The 27,646-nt window shown below is 43.3% G+C and overlaps 1 protein-coding gene across 1 annotated transcript; it reads right to left on the bottom strand.

The window, feature by feature from the left end:
- Window positions 1-27,012, bottom strand: LOC119376357 (adenosylhomocysteinase). Its single transcript, XM_037646220.2, has 9 exons — window positions 26,773-27,012; window positions 20,291-20,481; window positions 18,376-18,504; window positions 15,944-16,043; window positions 9,526-9,638; window positions 6,695-6,902; window positions 4,694-4,899; window positions 3,672-3,839; window positions 1-222 (listed from the first exon to the last, which is right to left on the bottom strand). The coding sequence occupies exons 1-9, from the start codon at window positions 26,801-26,803 to the stop codon at window positions 64-66; spliced, it is 1,305 nt and encodes a 434-aa protein (XP_037502148.1). The 5' UTR covers window positions 26,804-27,012; the 3' UTR covers window positions 1-63.
- Window positions 27,013-27,646: the final 634 nt, after the last annotated feature.

Here is a 27,646-nt window from a genome sequence, read left to right on the forward strand (position 1 = left end):
CATAAAAATATCCGAGACAAATTTGCTACAACACAGCAGTCCATGCGGCAAGCAGCATCAAGTCTAGTATCGATAGTATTCTGGTTTAAAAGGGCCTTCAGAAGGAACGCCAAGGTATGAGGACTGTTCCTTGCTCAGCTTGGACAGTTTCACTCCAAGATGGTTGAGGTGAAGTGCTGCAACTTCCTCGTCAAGCTTCTTTGGCAAGAAGTACACGTCCACCTAGAAAAAAAAAATGCGAGTCATCTTGCTGCAGCCATTCTATAACCAGATTCATTTTATGCACACTGCAATATAGATATTCAAATTATGGTGAAAGATGTACAGCAAGTTTTAGTGCTCGCTCTGTTGGTGAAAGTGTAAAGCAAAAACAGCACGCACTGCACAAGAACGCAGAATGAGAAGATGAGGCACAGGTGCTGTCACAAGCATCTTCCCATTCTGCATCCTTGTGAAGTACAGTAAAACCTCGTTAATTCGAACTCGGTTATTTCGAAATCCCGCATAATTCGAAGGGTTTCTGTGGTCCCGTATTTTGCAATGTAAATCTGGATGGATAATTTGAAGTGGCGGTCAGCGCCAGTCCGGTTAATTCGAAAACTTTGGGCGCCATGTGCCAATTCCCGATCCCAATTTCGCCGCAAATCCGCGGAAGCGACGACCCTTAGGAGCCACAGGGCAATCCAGTGTAGCGATATTAATGAGTGACAGTTGAAGCAACGCAGCCTCGCTGCTAAAAAAAGGAAAATGCGGTCTCGTGGTCAGCTAAAAACGTGCGCCTGTGGAAAAGACGTGCTTCACTGCAGCACAGCGGTGACATGCGGGCAGCATGTCGCATGCTTCTCGCAACGTCAGCGCGTCATGATTTACCAATTCTTTTTGGGAAAAGAAAAGATAATAAAGGACGATCTGGCGAAATTCATGATGTATGCGAACATTTGATTGGCGGTTGCTTCGGCGATTTCCGCACTTGCATTGCTGGCGGAGTTCTTGCCTGTAACGCCTACTTCGAAAACTCGGTGAAAACTTCAATGATCATGTTTTCCAGCCAGAACACATTGCAGATTTCGCCACACTGGCCATTATCATATTCTTTATTTTACCAGAAAGAATGGGCAAATGGTCGCATCATGACGCGCTGAGGCTGCGAGGAGCAGGTGACATGCTGCCCGCGTGTCACCACTGTGCTGCAGTGAAGCACGCCTTCTTTTCCGCAGGCACGCATTTCAACTGACCACGAGACTTTTCTTTTTCTTTTTTTTTTTTTTTGCGCTGATAGCAGCGCAAGGCCTGCCGTTTTCCCGAGTTCGCGGCAAAAATGGGATCAGGTATTGCTGGAAAACAACCCTTGGAGCCACAGACTAGAAGGCCAAACGACCACCTCCGATTACTTTCAGTAATTCAAAGTTCCTTGCATCCTGCTTTTTGTATGTTTTGTTAATTCGAAAACCCGCTTAATTCGAAAGTTTTTCACAGTCCCAGTGACTTTGAATTAACGAGGTTTTACTGTACATGCTGTTTGATGTCCATCCACTGTAACACCAGTGCTGCATGGATAGTAAAATGCAGCAAGTGTTTTCACTGTTTAAGGCTTCTACCATTTATACATATTAGATGCTTCTCACACATAAGCCAGTAATCATGACTGTTGCGTCCTAATGGAACTCTATTTTAGTGCATTAAAAAGCTCTGGGCAAGCAAAACATGCTGTGCTTTTTAAAGGAAAACTAAAGGCAAATAACAATTTATGTCAGAGTGAAAGGTCAATGTTTGAGAACGTCTAAAACATCAACATTATTAATAGCAGTGCTCTAGTAATCAAGAAATTAAGGTAACTGTAGGACACTATATGCGCCACCTGTGGGACGTTTCGGAACGAGCCCGATGACTACATGAGTCCCAAGTACAAATTATCACTAGTATTCAAGCTACTTATGATAAGAAAAGAACAGTGCGAGCATTGCAAGACCTAATAAAATGCTGCTTGTGCGCTTATGTTTGATTCATGGAAAAAAGAACTTGATGCTACAATGGAGAATGATGCGGGTTGTGCAAAAGTTCCGTTTTCGCAAGGCTGCGCTCTCAGTGGTAGTTTCGTTATCGCGTACTGCTGCGTGTCCCTTGCGCCACAGAGTTTTCTACAATTACCTAGAGGGAACTCGGGCGCTGCGATCGTTTTGCCACCATGGAAATGATGGGTAGTACACGAATTTGCCTAATCTTCATGCTTACGGCTTCGAATGCACTTGTGGCTTTGTTTAATGCTGTGTTTTGGTGTTCGTTTTAGATAAAAGAATGGACCATTGTGAACTTCATGACCAGATTTGAATTGGTGAGCCTAAAAAGGTTAAAGTGGTGAAGTGGAACTGCTGACTTTTGCTGAACTTCATCTTGCGACAAAGCGGATGCAGGTGATGCGGAGCCAAACGGAGCCAAAGAATGAAGTTTAGACAAAGCCGTGTACAACCCATAATTCCCATGCTGGCTGAAGCGCCATTCGTTGCAGCTCCCATAGACACTAGCGCCAGAGTTCCCTCTAGTGTATCTATAGGCAACTCTATGCCTTGCACGCTCATGAAAGTCGCTCTAACGGAAAGTTCGCCAAAATGCCGTGTCGATGTGATGTTGTGTAATGTGCCCTTCAGAACAGAAACCACAGCGTCGGCTGCCGGGCAGTAAAGGCAGGCAATCATGGCTACGTCAGAAGGCCTTTTCAGGCGCGCGATTTGCAAGTGCGCTAACGCTGTGCGGACCGCTAAAACATGATTTTCATTCGAAATAAGCATTTCCTTGGCACGAAACAAGCACTACGAGGTTTCTGGAACGCTATTTCAACAAGCAACGTTGACTTAACATTTGCCTTTAGTGTCCCTTCAACATGGCAAATCGGTCGTGCAGAAGGTAGAGGAACTTTCACGAAAGAAACGAACCGACATGTACTGTATGCTGAGATTTCACTCTACTTTAGATTACTACAGCACATTTGCTGAGTGGTTATATAGACCGCTCTGCAGAACTGCCTCTGGTCTCACAGATTTAACGTAAACAGATGAAAATCTCCGGACTCGGCAAAGTGACTTGAATTAGGATGCATCGGTGCATCCCAATTCAGTCACGAAGTTGAGAAAAAAAAAAGTTAACTTATATTTTTGTTTTGATGCATCACAGACGCCTCCTCAAAACTGTAACTTAAAAAGCTTTGCTTTTTGCCTTCCACACCCATTATTAGCCTGCTAATGAGGCTTTGTGTGCCTTCCATTACTCTCACAAGCATATTGTGAAACTAAACTTCATTTTCTATACAGTTATGTCTATACTTATGGTCTTTTACCAACTCGTACAATAGAAGAAACCGGTTTGTCATTCCCCTGCGTGCACTGCATGTGAAAAATATGCGTGTGTTCAAGTGTTTCTAACAATTAACAGTGATTGCGATTGGGACCGGTGTTACTTCAGCCAATGAGTGATGTGTGCATAACACCTTGTGAATGCGACACAAAAGACTAATATGGTGAACCATACTTGTTATGGTTCACAGTATCTGAGGTGTCCACAACATATTTTGTAACATCTAATTGTCATGTCTGCTGATAATTTTTTTATTTTTAACAAGCTCATATATGTCTTATTGAAATCTATTCGGAGTCAACTTAAACAATGAAATAGAATACCTTATACTTGTCACTCTTAGTCCACAGCTCAATCTGAGCAAGCACTTGGTTCGTGAAAGATGAGCTCATGACGAATGATGGGTGTCCCATAGCACAACCTAAATTCACGAGGCGACCTTGAGCAAGGACTATAATGTGGTTGCCATTCTTCAGCCTGTAGCGGTCAACCTAGCAGAAAAAAAAATCATAGGGATATTAGACATACTTTTTCACTTGATAAGTTATGCTTTTTCATATTTTTTTCTTTTTTCATTTTCCTGGTGGCTATTTTTTGCTGTTTCTATGTGCATTTCAGAAAGCCTAAAAAAATAACAGATCTGTTCAGCAGCTTTTTCTTACAAAAAAGATATGCAATTCAGTTATGTGAAATGCAACAACACACTTGTATACTGAAGTTTAGATTTAGAACCCCAGGCTGTGTAAATTATTTTGGAGACCTCCCCACTAAAATGGCTCTCGTGGCCTGCATGTTGCTTTAGGACATTAAAATTTTAGTATTTTTTTAAGCAAAAAGCTAGAAGCCATTCCTGCATGTTTCTTGCATCAATTTTCTTTGAATTATCATTGCAGTTATGCATACTTGGCCATTTTGTTGTGGTTTAACTTCAGGCTACTTTTGCATCACACACTTGGAACACTTGCTGTGCACCAGGGCTTCTCCAAGCGTGTGGTGCCCAAATCTATGTCCTAGCAATGGCTCTTTCCAAGCAACAGAAACAGCTCTTGAAGGCTAGGTTTTTGCTGATGACTGCATGTGTTGGACAAGGCTGCACAGCTAGAAATGTGTCCTGGACACCATGCTTTGGACACGACCTATTAACCAATGCATGACCAATTACTGCTAAATTAATGAGGGCTTGATGTCATTGAAGAATATACATTCTTACAAGTACCTGAAGTTCATATCAAAAAGGTTTTACGATAGAAACAACATACCTTTGATATATGCTCAAAGACAAGCGAGTCGTACTTTCTAAAACAAATATGTTAAAGACAGACTACACTTATTATTGAATTCTCACCTGAGGTTTGATCTCTATTTTTTCAACTGCATTCTTTTCCAGCCACTTGACATCTATTTCAATATCAAAGTGGCCGATATTGCAGACAATGGCATCATTACGCATCTTCTCAAAATGTTCTCCTCGTACAATATCTCGGCATCCAGTGGCAGTCACAAAAATAGAGGCCTTTGATGCAGCATCCTCCATGGTGGTGACCTCATAGCCTGCAGTGCAAGTAGACATTCAACGCACTCTCAAACACAATAGTTTGGGGAGAAAGGGGGGAAAAAAAATCGTCATGCAGTTGCTTTCCCGATATCTTCTAATCTTTGTTTGCTGAATTGCAATTATTTGGATACTCCATGTACTTCACAAACCCACCTCAACCCTCCACGGAAACAACAAATTCGCACAACAAAGCAAAGCCACTCTTCTGGATAGGAGGATGAACAAGAAATAAAAACCAAGATACGAGTACAAAGTTGGCTGGCATATGAATGGATTAATTCCCTTTGACATGCATTTGTCACTGCATAGTTCACCAACTATACTCAGTTCTTACAGAAAACAGCAAGTGCCACAGGCAAGACTAACATCTTGTATACTGAAACGTAATTATAGTTGGTAACAATGCAGTGTTCGAAAGCAATCTTTTATTACCAGTTGCAATGCCAAACCAACAAAGCCCACGTGCCTTACAAATGGATCATCATCAAGGTACCTAAAGATGCAGATGAGTCACTTGCTGTACAGTCTAGTATGTTTTGTGCCAGTACAAAAAATAACAGACGTGAATGGAGAAGCCATTTGGATCAAAAGTTCACCCTGTTGTTGCCAATGCACACAAATTGTGTAAAAACTTGGACAGGTAACCCGAGCGTGCTGTTAGCAGACCAGCATTATTCGAGCATTGGGAGCAAATGATGGCATTTTCCTTTTTTTTTGTTGTTGAAGTTTAAACACGCTAAATATTTGTTGGAAAAATACTGCCAAATACCAAAGTGAACTAAATAATCTAGAATGACACTAGTTTCTATGAAGCTGTTTCAGTTTCGGCACCCAAGAGGGTGGATGCATCATAAGGTCATAAATACAGTAGCTGGCTTCATTCCTCTGATCAATGTGGTTGTCCCATGCAAACACTGACAAAAAGAAACCAGTATAAAACTACCCTTAAAATGTCAATAGTGTTTCCTTTGGCCAGCACAACAGCTCTAGAACAGGCAATCCACCTGACGGTGTGATGTCACCCATTCGCCAACAACGTGGACGGAGAGTCAAATTACCTTTATATACTAGCCATATTGACAACGATGATTAATACCAATAAACTTCTGCTGTAATTTTTCTTACTATATATATATATATATTTTACACGCAACACCATAACGCCTATCCATATTGCTATACAATGGCTACAACTTTTGCTGTGCTCTACAACGTCGCAATGAAGTTGTTGATGCTAGGTTCGGCATTTCGAGACTACATAATTCTAGAATTATCAAGACGTATTATACAGTAGACTCTCATTAAACGAAACTTGAAGGGACCAGGAAAATATGTTCCATTTAACAGGAGTGCCGTTTACTGAGAGATGAACAAGGGTGCAGAATACAAGTACGAAACCAATCATATCAGAGGCGGTTGTTCCATTTAAGCAGCAGTTCCGTTTAGATTTCCATTTACTGCAAGTCTACTGTATACATAGTTAAGCGTGATTCTTTTAATACGAAAGGAGCATGTGGACGAGTTTTTACTAGTTCAAAAGCATCTATCATTGCTACTTTAAAAGAACACTACCAGATTTGGTGGTCACTATAAGTATTCAAGGTCTGACACCTATCTATATTCAACCTAAATTTTCTCCACAGCCTCACCCTTCTGAACGTGAAGGGCACGCAACCAGTGCAAGTGTTGACAACGCACAGGGCCAGCAAAAAACATAGCAACGCATTTTTCTCGCCGGTGGTTTTGCTAACAGTTAAATGGTAAATGCTGAGAAATCCAAAGCCTACGTACCTTCCATAGCAGCCTGCAGGGCGTTGATGGGATCAATCTCCGTGACGAGCACACGGCATCCAAAGCCACGCAAAGACTGCGCACAACCTTTGCCAACGTCGCCAAATCCAGCTACACAAGCCACCTTGCCGGCAAGCATTATGTCTGTTGCTCGCTTGATGCCATCAGCTAGTGACTCACGGCAGCCGTATAAGTTGTCAAATTTGCTCTGGAAATAAAAGGAAGTAATGCCCCACTGCTCCGTGCTTTCAGTCACATTGCTCATTTGTTGGCAGTATTTTCGAGGGCACTAATGTCGCTGTGTGCAAGCATCTAGTCCATGGGTCCTCAAACTGGGTTCCGCGAAGGGTGTTTTCGGGTTGCACGAGCAGTCAGAATGAATGTGACCCGATCCCGTTTCACTCCCATTAATACACAACTTATTTACTTAGAAAAGAAAATTTGCATTGCATTTTAGATTTAATGAAACCATCGCACACCGCATCCACACATCAGAAGTCTGAACAGCGAGAGACCCTTGTGGCAGCAGCATTAAGATGCACACCTTGAAATTTGTGCGATTCATAAAGCCGTGGTGGCCGCGCACACTGAGAGCTTTTAATTTATGCTTGCAAGTGAAGTTTGAACATGTGCATGGGAATCAATTCCAAAATTCTGCAAGCCGAAAGCCGCATGTCTGCTTGGTCGAGTGCTTTTGTTGCCAACGAATGATATCGGCTGTTTAAATGGCATTTTGTAAAGGAACACATGGGGCACACTAATGCATTACATGTTACATGCATTGCTATCTGCATGGCTCTGTTTCTGTACGTGGGCTGCCATCGCACCACGTTGGTCTTGTAATCAAAGGGAGCCACTTTGATTAATGCGCACAAAAGGCACCTAGCTCTTTTTGCCAGCTGTAGGCTACATGAGCATTTAGGCCTAGCCTTGCAACCTGTATACTGAACTTTATTATGCAGTGCAATTAATATTCACTTTTTTTAAACAATAAATAAAACAAGCTTTTGTACATCTGACACTTCATATGCATCAAGACACCTTTTAGCACAGTGCAATAGTTATGTGAGTAAATACAGTGTATTGAAGTTTGACTGTATATCTGGGTTCGAGCATATACTGTCAATATTTGATTTAACAAATGCATGCTTTTTTATTTCACTCAAGAGGCAAATTGCAACATCCAAGTCCGAAGTAGCTCTGAAGGCCTGTCAGTACACTTATCAGGCATCTCAGTGCTCATACAATAAACTTTTATCAATACGTATTGTACCTGCCACAAATGCCACTTGACCTTGCACTAACTGCCAAGTACAAATTTGTGTCTCCTGATAAGTGCTGCCAATGCCAGCAAAGAAATAAATGCAATGCCTTCAAATAAATGTTGCTTAATGTGCCCACTACTAGGCTGCTTCTGTCCTTTTACCAAGGGCAAAAAAAAAACAAAAAAAAAATCCAAGCAGCGCTTGAAGATGACGAAGACACAGAACACAGCAGTTGCGGCAACAAAGTGGACTACACATATGGCTTTCTTCGATGCATTGCACGTGCTTTTATACTGCCATATGCTACTCAACAAAAACTTCTGCTGCTTCATTTAAACAGGAAATTTGCTTCCCCTGTGGAGCTGACTGTCCATAGCTAGCTGTGTACAGGTAACACTGTCAGTGCCAGGGCACTTGTTGCACCGTACATGCATGTTTGCCATCTGAATGTTCTTTGCACCGATTCCACTCCTGATTGTGCACATGTGCGGCGAGTACCTTATTAGGTAAACGTGGCAATAGCGAGCTGCTTTCACTCCTGAAAGCAACAAGTCCTCGCGGCACATTAAGCAGTCCCACACAAAGAAGCTGCAGCGAATGGCCCCGTAGTGGTTTGGGTTGTCGCTTATTAGAAGCATGCAGTACACTTACAGCCATGCTACACCACACTCACTACCGAGCAGGTAGTTGAAGATGCTTGTAATGGGAGGGAATACAGTGCAAGAGAAGACGTATTGTAAGTCAGCGCTCTGTGTGCGTCGCCCTTTCTTGTCCTCATCTTCTCTTGCGCTGTATTCCCTCCGATGTCTAACCAAAACGCCCAAGTTTCGATACTAAAGCTTGTAATAGGGTTGTTGGCAATAAATTCTGCTGGCGCATTCGTAGGAGGGGGCTATCACGTCTCCACGCGCTTCTGGTGCTTATTTGCATAGGCATTGCCACACTAAATCTGAGGCCGGAATTATTGATTCATCAGTCTGTCCTCCGCTTACCACGAAGGTGGCAGATCTTCTGCAGCACTTCGTGGCAGCAGCCACGCCACGAGTTGAGGGGCGCAGTTAAGAATTATGCCACAAAAAGTGATCACAGTGTGCACTTCCTGACAGGCATAGCATACGACGGCATTAGGCTCTACGAAAACTGTTGTCGAGGATTTATTGCAACTACATTTGAACCATTAGTGCACTTAAAATGAGCAGGGGTGAGCTGAAACAGAACTGAGAGCAGTTTCTAGAGCAGCAAAATCTTGATTTTAGAGCAGAAGTACCTTGATATGGAGCAGTTAACCAGATTTAATATGTTGTCTTGCAGTGGTGGTGGCTTCAATTAGTGCTATTTCGAACCTGCAATCGGATCGAAAAGTCCGAAAAACTGGATGCCGAAAATCCAGTGTGCGAAATTTCAGACGTCCTTACACAATGACTTCATGAGGCATGTGGCAGTGCCACAAAGGCATTCGAACTATCAGACATGTCCGAAAAATCTGGCATCTGTTGACTGCATTAACACTGGCTCCAATTTCACCTTTTAAACGCAACGAATTCCCCACAGTTTCCAATAGCTCACCTTTGTGACAGAGTCGTTCACATTGATGCAGGGAACCTTCAGGGTCCCTTCTTTTTTCATCTTATAGAGGTGATGCACACCAGTAGTGGTTTCCTCCGACACGCCTCGAATGTCTGGTAAAAAAAAGGATTATCATCATAAGGGTAGGCCTGCAAACAGCTTCAAAGGGGCCATCATCCTCCTCATACAAACTACCATATTTATTCGAATCTAAGCCGATGGTTTTTTCGAAAAAACGATGTGCCAAAGTGGGGGCTCGGCTTAGATTCGAGGATTTTGAAAAACGCGCCATTTTTCATCGAGAAAAGTGTTGCAAAACTAGCTCCACCTAGACAGTATTGTAGCCGTTAGTAGCCGAGCCAACACCTGGCTTAAGTACGCACGCGAGGCCGCCATTTGTATCTTTGTGGCGAGTGTTGAGGCGAGCCGTTCGTCAGTTCGAGTCTCGCTTCGAGTGGGCTGTGTGTGGCGTAGCTCAATGGCGCCAAGCGAGCATAGTCATTACAGTGCGGCGTATAAAAGGAAAGTTGTGCTAGCCGCGGAGTCGTCCTCCAACGTTCAAGCCGGGCGGGACTTTGGAGTGGACGAAAAGAATGTTCGTCGCTGGAGGGGCCAACGGGAGAAGCTCTTCGCGTGCGCCGCAACGAGGATGGCTTTTACTGGTCCATGGAAAGGCCGTCACCCTGAAATGGAGACTGCATTGGCCGACTTCGTTCGGACGCAGCGAGCAGCTGTCCTTCCAGTGACAACGGAAGTGCTCCAGGCGACGGCGAGGGCGCTTTCAAGGGAGCAAGGTGTTTCGGCGGCAGACTTCAAAGCCAGCCGAGGCTGGCTGCAGAAATTTATGAAGCGCTTTGGCTTCAGCCTCCGTCGTCGCACCTCAATCGGCCAAAAGTTACCGGCTGACTATGAAGAGAAGATGCTGGAGTTCCAGCGTTTCGTGCTTCGGAAGAGAGAAGCGAGAGCGTATCTGCTAGGCCAAATCGGCAACGCAGACCAAATGCCGGTGTATTTTGATATGCCGGTGGCATACACAGTCTCAGAAAAAGGGGCCAAGGAAGTGAAGGTGCGCTCTGCGGGCTATGAAAAGCAGCGCGCGACTGTGATGCTGTGCTGCACAGCGGACGGGCACAAGCTCCCTCCTTATATCAGTGTTAAGAGAAAGACGCTGCCCGCCAAAGAGGCCTTCCCACGAAACGTCATTGTGGGGGCCAACTGAGAACGGCTGGATGACCAGCGCCATGGTCGAGGAGTGGCTGAATATCGTATGGTGGCGGTGTCCAGGCGCCCTTCTGTCGACTCGTACCGCGGGCACTTGACCGACAGCGTCAAGGCTGCGCTGGCTGAAATGGACACCGACCTCGCCGTGATACCGGGTGGTATGGCGGGCAAATTGCAGCCACTTGATGTTTGCATCAACAAGCCGTTCAAGGATCACCTGCGGGGATTATACACGAACTGGTTAAGCACTGAGGACCACCAGCTGACGCCGACGGGCCGCATCAAGCGGGCATCACTGTCTCAGTTGGCAGGCTGGGTGGCTGCAGCGTGGGACGACATCCCAGGAACTTTGATCGTGCGCTCTTTCAAGAAGTGCGGCATATCAAATGTGCACCGAGGATGGAAGTGCACCGAGGATGGCGCACTGTTTGAGGACAGCGACAAAGAGATCAGCGACGACGACTCGGAATGAGCGCGGCATCTTGATGATGAACCAACTGCTCAGTTTCATCTTCATATTTTCAATAAATGTTTTCTCTTTGTGAATTTCACCCGGCCTACATTCGAGGTAAGTCTTTTCTTGGGGGGGGGGGGGCTTCGGACTTTAGGGGGTCGGCTTAGAATCGGGGTCGGCCTAGATTCGAGTAATTACGGTAAGCATCATAGGTAAAGATTTCCTCGACATTAGCAACAGCATTTTCCCCTCTTCATTCCAAATACTGCACAATTAGCAATCACAAGTAACATAAAAACTGAAAGCTCACACAGTGACAAATTCAACACAAGCTGCTTGAGGAGCCAAATGCAAAAGAGCAGTGAATTAGACATTCATGTCGCTACGAGTGGAATGTTCTTTGCACACATTAGTGGATTTTGCCAGGTGTTTAGTCATACAGCAGAACACACCAGCCTGTTTACAACCAATGGGATTCGGATTTAAAAAAAACTGGAAATTAGTGCAATGAAGGGTGATGTGAGAGCAATATGTATAACTGATTATTCGAATGATCGAGACTTAAAGGGACACCAAAGGCAAATAATAAGTTGATGTGAGTTGTTGAAATAGTGTTCCAGAAACCTTCTAGTGCTTGTTTCGTTCCAAGGAAGTGCTTAGATTGAAAGAAAGTCACATTTTAGTGGTTCGCATACTGTTAGGGCAATTCAAACTGCCCGCCTCTGAGAACAGCCTTCTGAAGTTACCCACCCTTTACTTGCTTTACTGCTTGACAGCCGGCGCTGCTACACAACAAACAAGGAGCTTTAGCAGAGCACAGCCCGGTGAAACTGGAAATTGCGTCATTCTCAAGGGTAACGTCAACAAGTTCTTTTTTGCATGAATAGGACTGAAATGAACTAGTTGCATTTTATTCAGTCTTGTAATCCATTGAAATGTTCTTTTCTGTCATGGGTAGTTTGAGTACTTGTGATTAATTGTATTGAGGCTTTACTACATCGTCAGGCTTGTGTTCCAGAATGTCCCACTGGTTGCTCAAATCATGTTCTACATTTACCTTAATTTCTTGATTGCTAAGACACTGAGGTGTATAATATTGACATTTTAGACGTTCTCAAGCACTGACCTTTCACTATGACATCAATTATTATTTGCCTTTAGTGTCCCTTTAAGAGCAACAGCTGGGCTATGGGACAAACCATCATGGTGTGCCCCACAGCCCAGCTGTTGCTTTTAAATGCTGGTTTAAATGCAGAGGTGGTCCAGCCAGTTGAGGATTTTAAGCAATTTCCGGAGCAGGACAAAAGCTGTTTTGGAGCAGAAAAAATTGTGTATGGGATCACTTGGAACAGTAAACAACAAGTATGTAACTATTTGCTACAAATTCTTATTTGCATGCAAACGAGAAATGCTGCTCTAATGTAAACCAAGTGACAACACCTAGAGTCAGAGAGCAGTCATCAATCGGGCAATTCTTCAAGGGAAAGAACCTCGTGTGTTGGCTTCACCACAATACATGTGCTTGCCCTGGAATCGTTCTATTAAAATTTTTTCATGTTTATTTGGTGTCGTCCTCTTATGCTATTTTTTTACTTGTGTGCAATGTACTGGGATTAGAACACTGAGAGCCCCAAGTGACAAGGGTTGTTGCAGTCTAAATGGAGAGACCGATTCACCTGGAAAGTGACTCTGGCACTTTCCATGGTAAGCACGGCACTTCACATTGGATGCATCTATGATATACTGCTCTTCTTTTTATCATTAATTTCAATGATCGTGCACCAGATGTAATCCTGCCATGTCACATGTGGTGCACATGTATAATTAAGTGAATATTTTTGTTACCAAAGACTACAAAAATTTTCATTTTATATAATTTCAACCCATATTCCATGGCTCTTTTTTCTAACGTTCCTATTTGACCTGGGTTGAAAATTTCACTCTGCAAACATCTGTATAAATTGCTACTGTCCTGCCTGTTCTCAGTATGATTAGGGATGCGATGAAGGGCCGCACATGCTTGGTATGTAGCACAGTGCACAAAAGATGGCTGTGTTTATGAAAACATCACAGAGGACGGCCGACGCATTTCATCTCCGCTTGAGCCGTGATTGTAGGCTGCCCTTAGCACTTTCACTCGCACATAGAACATACAGCATGCAGGGCGACGTTATAGCCTGTGAACTTCATACGGAACTTCACGACTGCGCCAACAGCGATGACAAAAATGCACCTGGAGTATCCATATAATTGCTATCGCAATAACATGCCTGCTGCGAAGCTAAATTCACTATATTTCACTGGTATCTCTGTAAAAACATTGATTGTTGTTTTCAACTAGCCAATGGGCCGATTTCTTCCACCTCCTAACAAGACTTGCATATGTGCCATATGCACTCAACACAACACGATTGGAAATGAAAAATAAATTTAAATGGAAAATTAAAAAATAGAGGTACTGGCAAACTTATGTGTATTAACTTGAGCAGTGCTGCCTGGAGCATTTCAGCTTAGCACATTTCAGTCAACACCACTGAGCAACATGTCGAAAGTGAAGTTTACTGTATTGAACCGCTTTGTGAACTGGTTTGGTAACCATTATAATAAATCTTCTATTCTTCAAACCAGAGTTGAAGTGGAGCAAAATGGAGTGTGTTGAACCGAAACCAAATCTGTATTTTACTATTTTTGACAACATGGCCAGAACGTCATTCCTAACAGAAAAATCAACCTAACCATATGAAAAATAATAATAAAAAAATTTAAAGAAAGGTTCTAAACGAGAATATTCCCTTTGAGGTTTCCTACAGGCACAGTATATTCTTTAATCACACCAACTTTGTATGGCTAATGCATAATTATACTCAATAATTATTACCTATTACAGTAGAACCTCGTTGATACGTTCCCGCTTAGTACAATTACCCGGCTAATACGTTCGCAATCGCGAAAACTAAAAGTAAACCAATAGAGCTATGTGTAATATGCCCCGGTTAATATGTTCCCGGAAAATACAACTATTTGGCAGCAACGTTCAGCACTGCGGGAAACTGCGGCCATATGATACGTTCTGCAGCCAGAAACTCTCATTCAGGTGTGCAAAAAGGGCTGTCTCGTGTTCTTGCGAAGCATTAAGTGGCAGACCGCGCGGCGACAGCAGCTTCCCAGTAGAGCCTAATTTTCTCCCTCCGCACCTTCTCTGCTTCACTCAATTGTCCGCTCCGAGTCTTCTTCAAATAACTCGATTGTCCCATCAGTGTCTTCTCCAAATTGATCGATCGCCCCCTCAGCCATTGCCTCAGCTCTCTGTCAACCACACACCGATCCGAAGGCATGCAGCCACGCTGGCCATCCAATCTTCAAACAGCTTTTAAAAAAATGTCTTTTGTGCAGCACTTTGCACAATTTCGCTGAGCTCTGCAAATCCTCCATCCGTAGCACGGTACGCGGATATGCACTCGTTCCACACACTTTTGTTCACACACCATGACTACAACAACAACCGGGAGAACACTGTGGAGCTAACAATGCGGTACAAAGAAAGGATGCTGTCGTTCCTCCAGTCTGCCACGGTTCGGTACGAGACCTGCGGAAACGCACACAACGCACATGCCGCCGCCGCTACACCAGCTACACCACATGCCACGCCACGTAACCATAGCAACACCGCCATTGTGACCATTGGATATGGCTGATAAGACATCATTATCCTCCACACTTATCTCCCAAAGCACTTTCATTTTCGGGTTGCTCCACCCATTGCGCGGCGCACTTCCAGTCGGCGTTTGTTTTGCTCTGGCTGGACAGTTCTGCTTAACTGCGAGTCGCCAGAATCTGCCAGGACAAATTTGTTCTGGAAGATATCTGGAAGGTTTCTGGCTATCAGACACCAAGAAGAGTCGATGCACGTTCGCCGCCATCTTTGTGAGGACTCGACAGATCGCAATGCGGGTGCTTGGGGACTCCACCTTCGGTAGCCATTACGCCTGGCGTTAGCCCGTTCCGCCGTGAGAGATGGTGCGATTAGGAGTGGCGGCAAACATACCACCGCACGTCTCAGGTTAAGACAAACGCACACTGATCAACACGTGCGTGCGACATAGTACACGATAGCCGCGAGCAGCTGTCACTTTCAAGGACGCTATCACTTTCGCGAGATTTAGCATCGTGTTGTACCACGATTGTTACTTGCACTGCGCAGAGTCGTTAAGCTGTTAGCGACGCGGCAGCTTTCTTCACGGATGGGGCGAGTCGCGTGTGATCTTGGGAACATACGTGATCGTATCCCAAATGCATATGCTCGAGAATATCACTTCTGCTCTTCGGCAAACCTAGCCCCTTATTTCCAAGCAGCAATGCAGAAAGAACCGACAAGCGGCAGCACTAAAGACTTATTGTCATTGTGCGATTTGCGGACACACAGTGACAGCATCGAGCATTAGTTTGTGTTCGCAAGAATGATTTGTAACATTCGAGTGGAAAAAAGCTACTTGTTTGCCTCTCGTTGCCAATATTGGATGTTTAAACAGTTTTATTGTAGACACGTGAACTTGATCACACATTCTTTGTTCGCCATGACGCGTCGTCTGCATGGCACAGTTTTCGTGCCTGTTGGTTTGCCATAGCACCATGTCTGTTTCCTAATCAGAACAGGCAACAAGTGCATTGATGCGCTTGAGCGGCAGAATTTTAGAGGCTACCTGCCAACCAGGTTAGTAAAACTATTTCTTGTGCAGCACATACCAGAAAGGTACTGGGGATACTTGGTATGAACAAGAGCTGTTAGGTCTCCTCCATCGTCCAATATCATGTTGAGTGGCTTGCCATCTGGGAAAACTAAAGTCTGTAAAAAGTCACACAAAGAAAGATATTCAGTGACAAAGGGAGCTTCATCTGTAAAAAAAGAATGCTCACAGCTGGAATGCATGTAGAACAGCTTGTGAAGCAGACTAACAGCAGATTTTGTCAACCTTAACAAGTGGCCTAAAAGCACAGAGCAAGAATTATTTAGGAGGCAAAACTGCGCTCACTCGTGTGTCCCAAAAACTCACGGCACTGGGCCTAACATTGACATGTCCTCTGTTGTGCAAGTCGGCTCGCAGTCGCAGCAAAGACTGCCTGCGACGGAGCACATTCTGCAGAGGCTCACTGTTTCAAGACCATGCGGTAGCAATTCATGAGCAGACATCATCAGCTCCAATGTCCATTGTTTCTGTTTCTTGACATTACCAGATGAAATTTAGGAAATCTTACAGTGTATGAGCAGATATAGTAATTTTCGTGCATTGAGCCGACAGAAGAGCACGCAAATGATGGGAACACGCCGGACGCACAATCTTTTGTGCTTCAAAACCTACACTTCCTCCTCGATAGGCGTTGTTGGGGCCCGACAGATTCTTTTCCTCAAATACTTCTTTTTCTGTGCCTAGGAGCCACATCACGCGTAACAATGCACTGCACTTTGAAATCGGCCATTCACGCTGCAAAAAAGGGCCACTAAACCACCCAAAGTCCAAAACTGGTTATATAGCAGCAGTTGTGTAAGAGTACAATAGTTTAGTAGAATAAGTTTTCCAAAATCCTCGTCGTCACGTAAAGTCCCTTTACCGCCTCTCAAGCCAGGCGCTCCTCGTACATCTCCAACTCGTCAGCAGGTGCCGCTAGTCCCTCAGCTAACAACTTTCATGCTGGCACTCATGAGCATCGAATCATACATCAAGCCAAGGCAGTGCCACTGTTCTGCTCAGTACAAACAAACGGGTATCTGCACATTTTAAGTTAGAAAAGATTATAATAAAAAGAAATATAGTCCATTTCAAAACTGATACAGAGACCATTAACCGTGTGCACCAGTAAAAGGTCACATGATCAGGATCATAAGCATCTTCGCTTTTTTGCCGCGTGGGGTGCCAAAACTCATTTTTCGCAACTTCAGTGGAGAAATAAAATTTTAAATCCGTGTTTCATCAAAAAAACAGGGTTTGTTATAGCCAATAAAATAGACAACCTTTCCATTAGTGGGGTTATCTCAATTCGTGTTCTAAGCGATTGTCTGTCCCTTTAAGTGACGCATCAGTTTTTTAGCTTACATTAAGTTGTGTTTTCTGAGCTCATTGCTGAGAAAGAGCTGGCAAAAATATCCTGGCTCATTTCGGTGGCGGCGATGAGCTTCTGTTTCAGTGGTGTGAACTGCGGGGTTCTCCTGACAGGTTCTCCCGACTCGGGGGGCATGCGTTTATCATACCGAAGCACCCACATCGTTTCATTCTTAACCGCACGCTGGGCCCCGATTTGCAAAATGCGCTTTCGATGACATTAAAGCTTCAGTGCATGTGACCTTGGCCGCTCCCCCGCTGTGGGGCACTAGTTTCTTATGGTATTTAGGCGGGCGTTTCGAACTTATGCAAAATTGTTCTCAATTACCGACGCTAGCATTAATTATATGATGCGTTAGAATTTTTAAAATTCAATTTCGGTATTACCAGACCCAAAGCTAAAAATTACAGTAAAAAAGTCGCAAACAACACTTTCGCTGTCAGGGGTCCTTTAACCTGTACTTCTCTCTGTGCACAAACAGGCAACACAGTCAGAAAGAGCAGCCATGCAGCCGACAGCATGGCAGCCCACAGCAAGCCAGAACTTGTAGGTCAACCAATCCATGGTATTTGCCCCTGGTGATGTCAGCAGAAGTACTCAGTCGACATCACGACAAGCAACAGAGGCAACAATAAGGCCAGGGAAGGAGGATGGGATTGTTTTTTTTTTACTTGTGGCATTCCCTTAAGTGCCGCTGTATTCGCCAAAGGTGATCGTAATGGCATTCTGTACACAATGTGTGTGTTCGTTTGAAACTGCGAAAAAAAAAATGCCGGGGGTGGTTTAGGGGCCCTTTAAGCCCACATTAAGAAAACTTATCATTGATACTTGGTCAGAGATATCCAAGTATATAAAACAAGTGATACACATTTCAAGGGAGAAATTCAGTGTTACTACTCCTTTAACGATGTCCCACTTTCATTAGCTATGCCACATAACTTACAGATGGCAGTACTTCTGCATAAGGTCTCTAGCTGCTGTAACCGTATTAGAAACAGAAGGAAAAGACCAAATTTTGACGATGTAAAGATAAGCCTTAGCAATATGAAATTGTATATTCCAGGCCAAACATTTCATACCTGCTCAATACACCAAATGTATTCCTCCTCTGTTTCTCCTTTCCATGCATAAACAGGAACGCCACGCTTGGCCATGGCTGCTGCAGCATGATCTTGCGTAGAAAATATGTTGCAGCTTGACCACTGAACCTAAAGAAAAAAAAAAGATAATTACTATTAACTAATTATACAAACACTGTACGGATTAAAATAAATGGCTTCTCATTATACAAGTGCAATTGTTGAGGCATTATTTGACGTGCAAATCGTGCATTTAAGAAGTCTGTCGGACATGGAAATTGTAGCTAAGTCCAGCGAAAATAAAGACTGGAAAGGTAGTGAATATGGGATACTTTATTTAGAGGATCAAGCTATTTTACATTCCACAGCAATGTAACTTGTGAACCACGTTTCCGATGCGCAAAAATAGTAGGTAGAAGCAGACAAAAAACGGCTCGTGAAACGTTAGAAGCGTTTCTAATCAGGAAAGCAGGTGAGGCGTGTGTCAGCGACACTTCCATTGCGCTTTACAAAGCTGAAATTGATTTTCTTTCGCGATATTTTTGATGTTTTTTGATGTTTTCCGAGGATTGTTGTGACGTTGCGCCTGCGCAGCCTGTTGGTATATATGCCTGGAGATCTGCCTTCAATAAATCAGTTGTTAGTTTGCGCCTGTGCTCGTCTGGTCTTCTCTTGTGTTGTGTGGTGTTGCGCCTTTAACGATGGTTCCCAATGTAACTAAGTTGTAGTGGAAGCTTTGAAACTAGTTCAAGCCAACTAGGATTATTTAACATATTAAAGTTTCTTCCCTTCTGCTCACTTACACAACAGCGACACAAAGTATCACAAAGTGAAAATTTGTAAGGATAAAAGAATTCGTCTATATTTCACTGCCAAACAATCTGAGTGCCTTGCACTGTTATAGAAGCTTGTAGAAAAGTTATTATGGCAAGAGTAATAATAATTGTTGGGGTTTAACGTCCCAAAACCACAATATGATTATGAGGGACACTGTGCAGGGCTCTGGAAATTTCGACCACCTGCGGTTCTTTAACGTGCCCCTAAATTTAAGTACACAGGCCTCAAGCATTTTCACCTCCAGTGAAAATGCGGCCGCAGTGGCTGGGATTCGATCCCGCGTTATGGCAAAAGTAGTGCCCCACTTCAATTCCCAAACAAGAGCCCATAACAACACTTCTATCTTGCGACGAGACTGAACATGTCAGAATTTGCTGTCCAATTTCTCACTTAAGCACTGCATTCCCATTTAAAAACTTAGTGAACAACCCTGCATTGCATTCAGGCCTTGCAATAAGATTTTTGCCATAACAATTAAAAACTTTGCATGCAATTTCTTCAAAAGTTACATAATAAAGTTACACCGAACACTCATGACGAGAATTCACATTTAGTTAGTAGAGTAAAGCACCAGTATGAATAACATGCAACACTGTCCTACATATTTTTTCATCCAGTTGCCCTCATCCACAGCGCTGCATTATTCCTACTCATAACCACATGCCTGCCTCCATTTCTTTAGTTGTGTCATTTCCCCTAATCTCGAAAAAGGCCTGCCACAGCAGATCGATGGTTATGGCATTGCACTGCTGAGCTCGAGGCCACACGTACAATCCCAGAGGCTGCTGCTGCATTTCAATGAGGGCAAAATGCAAAAACGCTTGTGTACTTAAGATTTAAGTGCCTGTTGAAGAATCTCAGCTAGTGAGAATTATTCCAGAGTTCTCCCAACACGGTCGTGTGCCTTATAATCAAATCATGGTTTCAGCAAGTAAAACACCCTAATTAAATTTTTTTACCTTGAGGAATGCTTTACGTAGGAATAATTAATGAAGATCTTATTTTTCCTAGAGTAGCAGACTATTTTCTTTGGCTATGCACAAATAGATAACTATGGGTCTCCCTTCAGCATCCTTACCTCAGCTCCAAGTTCAAGCAATGTTTCAATGAGAACAGCAGTCTGGATGGTCATATGCAGACAACCGGCAATTCGAGCACCCTTCAACGGCTTTGATGGTCCATACTTGCGACGCAGCGCCATAAGCCCAGGCATTTCATTTTCAGCTAGGATGATCTCCTTGCGACCAAATTCAGCCAAGCCAATGTCAGCTGCACGAAAGAGGATGCAAATATATTGCTCGCCACTTTTATACCATATAGAAAACAGTCAAAGTGAGCAGCGTAACAAAAAAAAGGGGCATATATTTAAGCCACCCTGTTTAAAATGTTGCCAACATTTCTTTTGTAGTCTTTTCTACAGAAGTGCACACATGAGCTTACATGAGTTTCTACTTGAAAATAGACAGAGGCGAAAATGCTCAACTGGAACAGTTTAGTTTTCATGTTGTCTATGATTAGAAGTTTGGTGTAGCATCCAGTGTTTTTTGCCATTATTAGGTGTGGCCCACCTTGGTGTCATTCAAAAGCTCTTTCCATTTCCATTACCCTTGCATAAGCACTCTCCCCATAGAATAATATAAACTTGCACTATGATGCCACCAGACACCACCACTACAAATAAAGGTCATAGAGTACCGATGGTTGTGGAGTACTGTGGCCACTATATAGAGGTCCAAGGTGGGCACTGAACACGGAATGTTAGGAGTGCTTGCAGCTTGGCTCAAAGGGAAGCTGGGGGCAAAACCTCGGTTGGCTGTAAAGTTACCCTCAACATGTCCCATATAAAAAACAAATATTGTGGTAAAAGCACAGGCTGCAAGTAACTGTTCTACTGCAAGAAAAATGAAACATGCATTCTATTCAGTGATACAAGACCTGAAACGAGGGAGAGACTTTTTTTTTTTTCGGTATATTTATGGCTCCCTTTTCCAGGCATTAAATGTTGTCTCAGCAACCATATTTATGAATGTTTTACCCAAAAACTGAAGCATTTCTTTAGCTATGCTTCACAATATGAAGTTTAATTTTGTAATTATTGCACATCCACTTCATCCTATTTCTTTACACACACACGCGCATACAGTAAAACCCCATGTTTACATTTCTCACTGATACATTTTCCCGTCTTTAAAATTTCTGGCGTCTGGCCCCAGCAAAGAATCTACAGCCACGTATGTATTAGCATCCCATTTTCACACATCGTTCCCACAACGTTCCTGTTTGATGCATTGCAAACTATCACTGCGCTGGACGTGCTGAGGAGCTACGTCAATGACTTTAGCTCTGTGGACTTCTACAAAACCATCCAAGTGCTCAAAAATAGTCTGGTTCTGGCACAGGTGCAAAAGAAATGCCAGACTTCCACCAAGGACTTCTTTAAGCCTTGAACAGATGAATAAATTCTTCTGAGATAGCTGTGTGCAATGCGTCTCGTTTTATTATTTAGCAGCACTTTTTCCTAATTTCAACTACATGTTCATGCTATATATTTCCTGGCTACTGAGTTTTTTCGTGGTCCAGTGAAAAGTATTAGAAGGGCTCTACACTGCATGTGTACGTGTGGCATGCCCATGAATTCAGACGGTACGTGGATGAATACAATTTATTGAGCACAATACAGAGTAGCAAGGCCATGCCATCCAGCATGCACTTGGTAACACACTAAAAATTGCAATACCTGCAGAAAAATTTACATTTTTAAGCTTTGCATGCTCCACAAGTTTCACATGAGAGAAATGTTCTAGGTAAAATACATTGGGTAGAGCACAGTGACATTTCCCCGAGTCATTTGAACACGTGTGCGAAGGTTTATTACAGCTGCCTCAAAAGAGAGAGGGGTCCTCATTTCCTGCTTGTACCAGCTGAGCGGAAACACAGCTGGCACAGTCTGGCAGAAAGCACACAAGCAGCACATCATTTGCCAGAATCCAGCGAGTTGCAGTGAAATAAATAGCACATCAGTAGCATAAGATATGAAATAGAAATGAAGGCACTGTGATGTTCCCATTAAACTTTAAGGCTATGTGGCCTAAAAAAATGTAGCAGGAGTGAACAAAAGCTAAAAATAAAACTAAGGACACATTACTGTATCAAATAAGTGCCTGCTCCAGCAACAGGTAAAGTGTGTTTAAAAAAAAAAGAAAAGCTTTTCTGAGCGCTTGCGGAGGCAAATGTAACATAACAATCTTCAAACCAGAACTTGAACCTCACCACAACAAATTAACAAATACTTAAACGTGCATATAAATACCATATTACAGCATCATTACTGGAAGCTCAAAGATAAAAAGATTGACGAAAATGAGCCCCAGAACAATGCTTACATGTGTTCCTGCCTTTGGCACGCTACACTAATACCTTCATTTCAGTAATGACCTTAAACAATAACAAACCACACAACAGGAATGTTATAACTGCACGTCTGTTGTACATTTCCATCTGATGTCCAGCTAGTTTCAGCTCCAGACACATTTTCATCCCCAGCTTTACAGATTACGAAAAACAAATAAATAATGGTCAACATAGACAGAGCAAGAAGTTATCTTGATGTATGTCTGCAATATGTGGCGTCTAGAATCAGGCTGTTACAGAGCACAGAGTCATACACACGGATAACCATTAAACAGGTTCCTGTGCTGGCCAGAAGGCCGCTAGTTTCAAAAGTGAAAAAAAAATTTTTTTTTAATAGTAATAAATAGATAAAATAATAAATAAAATAATAATAATGTGTGGTAAAGGAATCTATATTACGAGTCCGCAAGCGAGGGCCTCCACTTCAAAAAACACACAGAGCGGATGACACGTTGCAACCATTTCAGCCAGATGTTTATCAGAACACCTGTGGTTGTCCTTTCCATTCCCAACTGCAACATGCCGTTTATCCACCGAAGCACTTGTTGTGGCTTTGCCTTCAAAACCACCAACTGCTTTTTTTGCTTCTCCCTTCCATCCCCAGTGCAATAATGACAAAGCATTTTATTCTTGGCATTTTTGCTTAACTCGCAAAAGATCATGAAGCTTATAAGAAAACATTTAAGAGCACAGAGATAAGGAACAACTTAAGATAGACATTCAACCTGCTATTGTCAGCCCTTTGTGCGCTGAGCACAAGCAAACGGAGCAGGGTGGACATAATGGGCCATCAAATTAGATAGCTCGGCCCTTCTACACTGCAACTACATGGCTGCCCTGCAAGTCATGAAGTACATTGTTTGTGAGGCAGTGCCACATGGTATGGTTTGAGAGATGTAGCAATTACAAATCGCAAGGAAAAGGGGGTTTGAAACTCATTCCCTTTCACTTGCCAGCTGGATGACAAAGTCTACTAGACTCATACTCCATTTCATACTTGGCAGGAAATGCCGTAGAAGCTAAACAAGTAGTGTGGCTGCACAAACTTCATTCACTCCAGTCGCTTGCAAGTGCAGTTGTTTTTGATCCGCAATACTCTCTATAAAATAGCCATCTAATAAATCACAACTACATCTGGACGTCGTAAGGCAATGTCAAATAACATTACTTGGGCACCTTTGCCCTTCCAGTATGTAATGTACTATGTTTTAGCCGTAAGTACAGGTAGTGCATGGCCACTGGTTGCAGAAATGTGCCATTCCACCTGTATGCTCATGATCTGGTTGAGTTTTCCAATGCCTTCCACATAATACCTGCCCCATCAATGCTTTAGCATTCAAAATAAACATCTTGTCTGCCATCACACAAAAAAAAAAGACGTTAACTGCTCAAATTTTAGTCGCAAACGAACTACCCACTTATTAAAATTTATCAAATGATAGGTGCTAGACTTAACCTGTAAGCTCTGGGGTCACACTACTAACTTTCGACCTTCCTCAAAGGCCCTCATCGTCAGTGTAGGCCACGTGCTGAGACAGGTGATAATAACTGAACAGAACCGAGAAAACTGCTTTAGTTAATCTTGCCCACTGAACTTTAATCAACATGCACCAAAATACCAGCACATGAACATTCTTGCACACCGCACGCATGGTGAGAATTAAACACAACCAGCTTCCATGGTTGCAGTTTAACGTCATAGCTGTAATGTTTCAATAGTAGAATGGTAAACTAGAATGGCCTTATTTGCTGTAGAAAAGTTTTACTTCTTCAATTTACCATTACCAAATTTTCCTAAGTTATATTCCACTCCTCAATCTATTACACACAGGCTACACTTCACACCAAAATATGTAAGTTCAACTCGACAATATAAGTTGATAACCGTCCCACTGCAGAACAGCAGCCTCAGTTGGTCTTGTCACGGTCAGGATAGTTATTTCTAATATTTCGATTTCAATGTTAGCTAAAGCAACGACATTACCGTTTAGATTCCAGCCTAACTAAAGGACCAAAAACTGCTGCTCTTGTAGCACTGTAGTAATACAACCACATACTTCCAATAGAGCACATTTTAACAGGTTTATAAATCGTGCTCTCTTCAACCCTTAAAAACACTGTAAAAGGTCTTGCTTCGTTGCTTTCAAAACTCAAGAAATCTGCAAGCTGAGTCTCAATTATCATACAAAATTGGATTTTTAAAAATTTTCAAGTGGCTTTGTGTATGCTTTTGTCTCCATTGCTAAAGTAATGTAATAGATGTGTTAACAGATGTGTAATAGATGTGTTGCACATTGCCTTCAGTGCCAGAAATGTGTGTTGACTGCCTCGTGCCTGGCTTGTAGACACTATATTGAACACTTCAGCATTAACTTATAGAATGCTCAACTACCTCGAGGTATCACTGTGTACTGCTAAGCAAATTCCAAAAACTTAACCTTCCTCAATTGGTACTCAATGATTTCTTGTTTCGAAATCATCATGCATCAACTAGTTAGGAGGTACATAAAGATTTCCCACAATTCTCATCAACCACTAGGCTATGCTCTCGTCTGTAGTGCTTGTACTTCGTGCGTGATGTGATGCATTGCACCTTCCTCTTTTTTTTTCGTATCTCAGCTTTTTCCTCGTCCTTTTTAAGTGAGTGGGCAGGGTGTCCCTTCTAGAAGCCAATTTCTCTATTTCTCCTGTCTTTGTGGTGTTTTTACATGCTTACGTGAATAAATTATTCATCTAATTGCACATGGCTGAACCTCCCCCACGTGAAATGCCCTTGCCAACACTTGTAAAGACAACCTTCTGGGCAAGGACATTCTTTTCTTTATTCAAGCATGTGCCAGACGGCCTGCAAACAGCCGACACTTCAGAATTTTATCTTGCCTGGACACTCAGCATCCACGGGAGACAAGACTCTGGGAGTGCTACTGAGAACAATTGGCCACGAGGGTGCTATCTAAACTTGTGCAATAAGGTGTGCCTACGTCAAAGACAGCATGGCACTCACCTGACATCAATACATCAAGAAAATTACATACTGCGCTTGATCATGAGACTACAGGGGGGTGATAGGGGACCAACCAAACTGCAGTATACTCGCATATCTATTGAATACTTCCTTTCAAGAAGCAATGCTTCACATATTCCCTATGCCATAATTATTTATCCAAGCAGCTTCACCAAGGGACATTTCCCTTGCAGTATAATGTACCCTCAACAAACAAAACTAAAGTAACTTTATATACCTATTTTTTCAGACGTCAATAAGACTGGTGGCACCTTACAAAGTTCAGCCTGCTCTTGCACGTTTGTTTTACAGCAGATAACCATTTAATTTAAAAAGCGGTAATACGTTTTATTACTCTTTTTTTTTTTCTGTATATCTCTGTTTCTGTTCACGGTACACTTTCGATCGCGACAGAATTTCTTGACCGCGATTGGCGGTCCCAGCTTGCGCAAGTTAGTCAATCGCTCTCGAGAAACCGGAATCAAACCGGGCTTGAACGCAATCGAAAACGCATTGTGACACCTTCGTAATATATATATATATAAAATGTGAAAGCAGGTTGGCTGGCCAGATTGCGCACAGGAGTTGCGGTCGGACTGTTCGCAACCTGGCTGCGAAAAGTTGACGACCACCAAAATATCGTTGAAACGTGCAAAATTTTGATTTCGCTAAAAATTTCATATAAGAAAAAAGTCGCTTTCACGAATTAGTGTAAAGGCCGAGCTTTTACAATGGTATTACTACAGGCCAAGAGCTTTGTAAACTCTTCTGGCACTTTCGCGCGCACCACGCGGGTGTTACGCATTCGTGTTATAAAACAAGCGGCTTTTTTTTTTCGTCTTACCAGGATCGCTAACGTGTGCTGACCATAAGATGCAGCTGTGACATCGAAGTTCATGGAGAAAAGTTTTTGATTCTTTCTTTATAATTAGTTGCCAGTGACCAGTACAAGACTCATGCGAAACCATGGTGAGCGCGTTCGCGCTCATTTATAAAAAGAAAAAAAGATGGAAGGAGGGCTATGATATTGGAGTGAAATTGCAGCCCGATGTGGTCAAAAGTCACAAATTACTGTGCATTCACTGAAGTATTTACTCCAAAAAATCGGCGAGCCTTCGCGACCGGTGCACACAAATAATGCTTACCGATTTTGTAAGCTGGCTTGCTTGCGGACATTGTGAGACCTGATGTGAGACCTGGAAACAACAGCGGAAACCTATGTGCGACGGCTAACTGACTTTTATACGCGCGGGGCGATTCACGCGCAAAAAGAAGAAAGGGCCTCAAGCGTAACGCACATACGCGGACACGTGCGCTCCGTGAACTCGCCGAGCCGCACTCCCGCCCAAAGACCGCTGCGCCGCCTACGGGCACAAACCGCGCTCTGGTGATGGCGCTACAAAACGGCTACGTTTGCAACGTTTCGAGTGGAAGAGGGCACTCCACTTATGGGCACGCGGTGTCCATCGCCTAGATGCCAAATAACAGAGTCAGTATATTAACTCTATGATCCACCGTATGTCAAATGAAAATCGGTACGGCAGAAACCGAGTAGCAACTTCAGCGGAGGTCCTGGCAGGGGCGACCGCTTGACATTTGCTGTGCAGCCTGTAGCACCCGGCGACCATGGGTAGCACACTCTCTAAAAAAAGAAAGGCGTATTTTTTAGGGTAAACTGAGAGAAGAATCGAGTATTCGGGAAGTATTCCTGCCCTAAAAAAAAAACGAGTATTTGGGGAGTATTTCTGCAACAACGATAATCGTCATCTGGCTTGCTCGCGTTTCCTTTCTTGAAAACCCGGCTCTCGTCACTTTCCTATCAAGAATGCTATGTCACGCTGATAACGCACGCGCCGTTCGTGACCGGGGTGCCGGGACCGCGGTGATAACGCGAGGAAAATACGCGAGGTGGATGACGACTATAGTTGTGTGGCAGAAATACTCCCCAAACTGCAATCGTCATAACTATAATCGTCATTCACCTCGCGTACTTTCCTCGCGTTATCACAGCGGTCCCAA

Source organism: Rhipicephalus sanguineus, chromosome 1, assembly GCF_013339695.2.
Source record: "Rhipicephalus sanguineus isolate Rsan-2018 chromosome 1, BIME_Rsan_1.4, whole genome shotgun sequence".
Lineage (NCBI taxonomy): Eukaryota > Metazoa > Arthropoda > Arachnida > Ixodida > Ixodidae > Rhipicephalus > Rhipicephalus sanguineus.

Coding starts and splice junctions, on each gene's coding strand:
- LOC119376357 (XM_037646220.2), bottom strand. CDS start 26,803: ATGTCCGCAAGCAAGCCAGCTTACAAAATCG. Junction 9,639..15,943: donor GTATCCCCAGTACCTTTCTG/GTATGTGCTGCA, acceptor TTTTTTTACCAG/ACATTCGAGGCGTGTCGGAG. Junction 4,900..6,694: donor CCTGCAGGCTGCTATGGAAG/GTACGTAGGCTT, acceptor CTTGCACTGCAG/GCTATGAGGTCACCACCATG.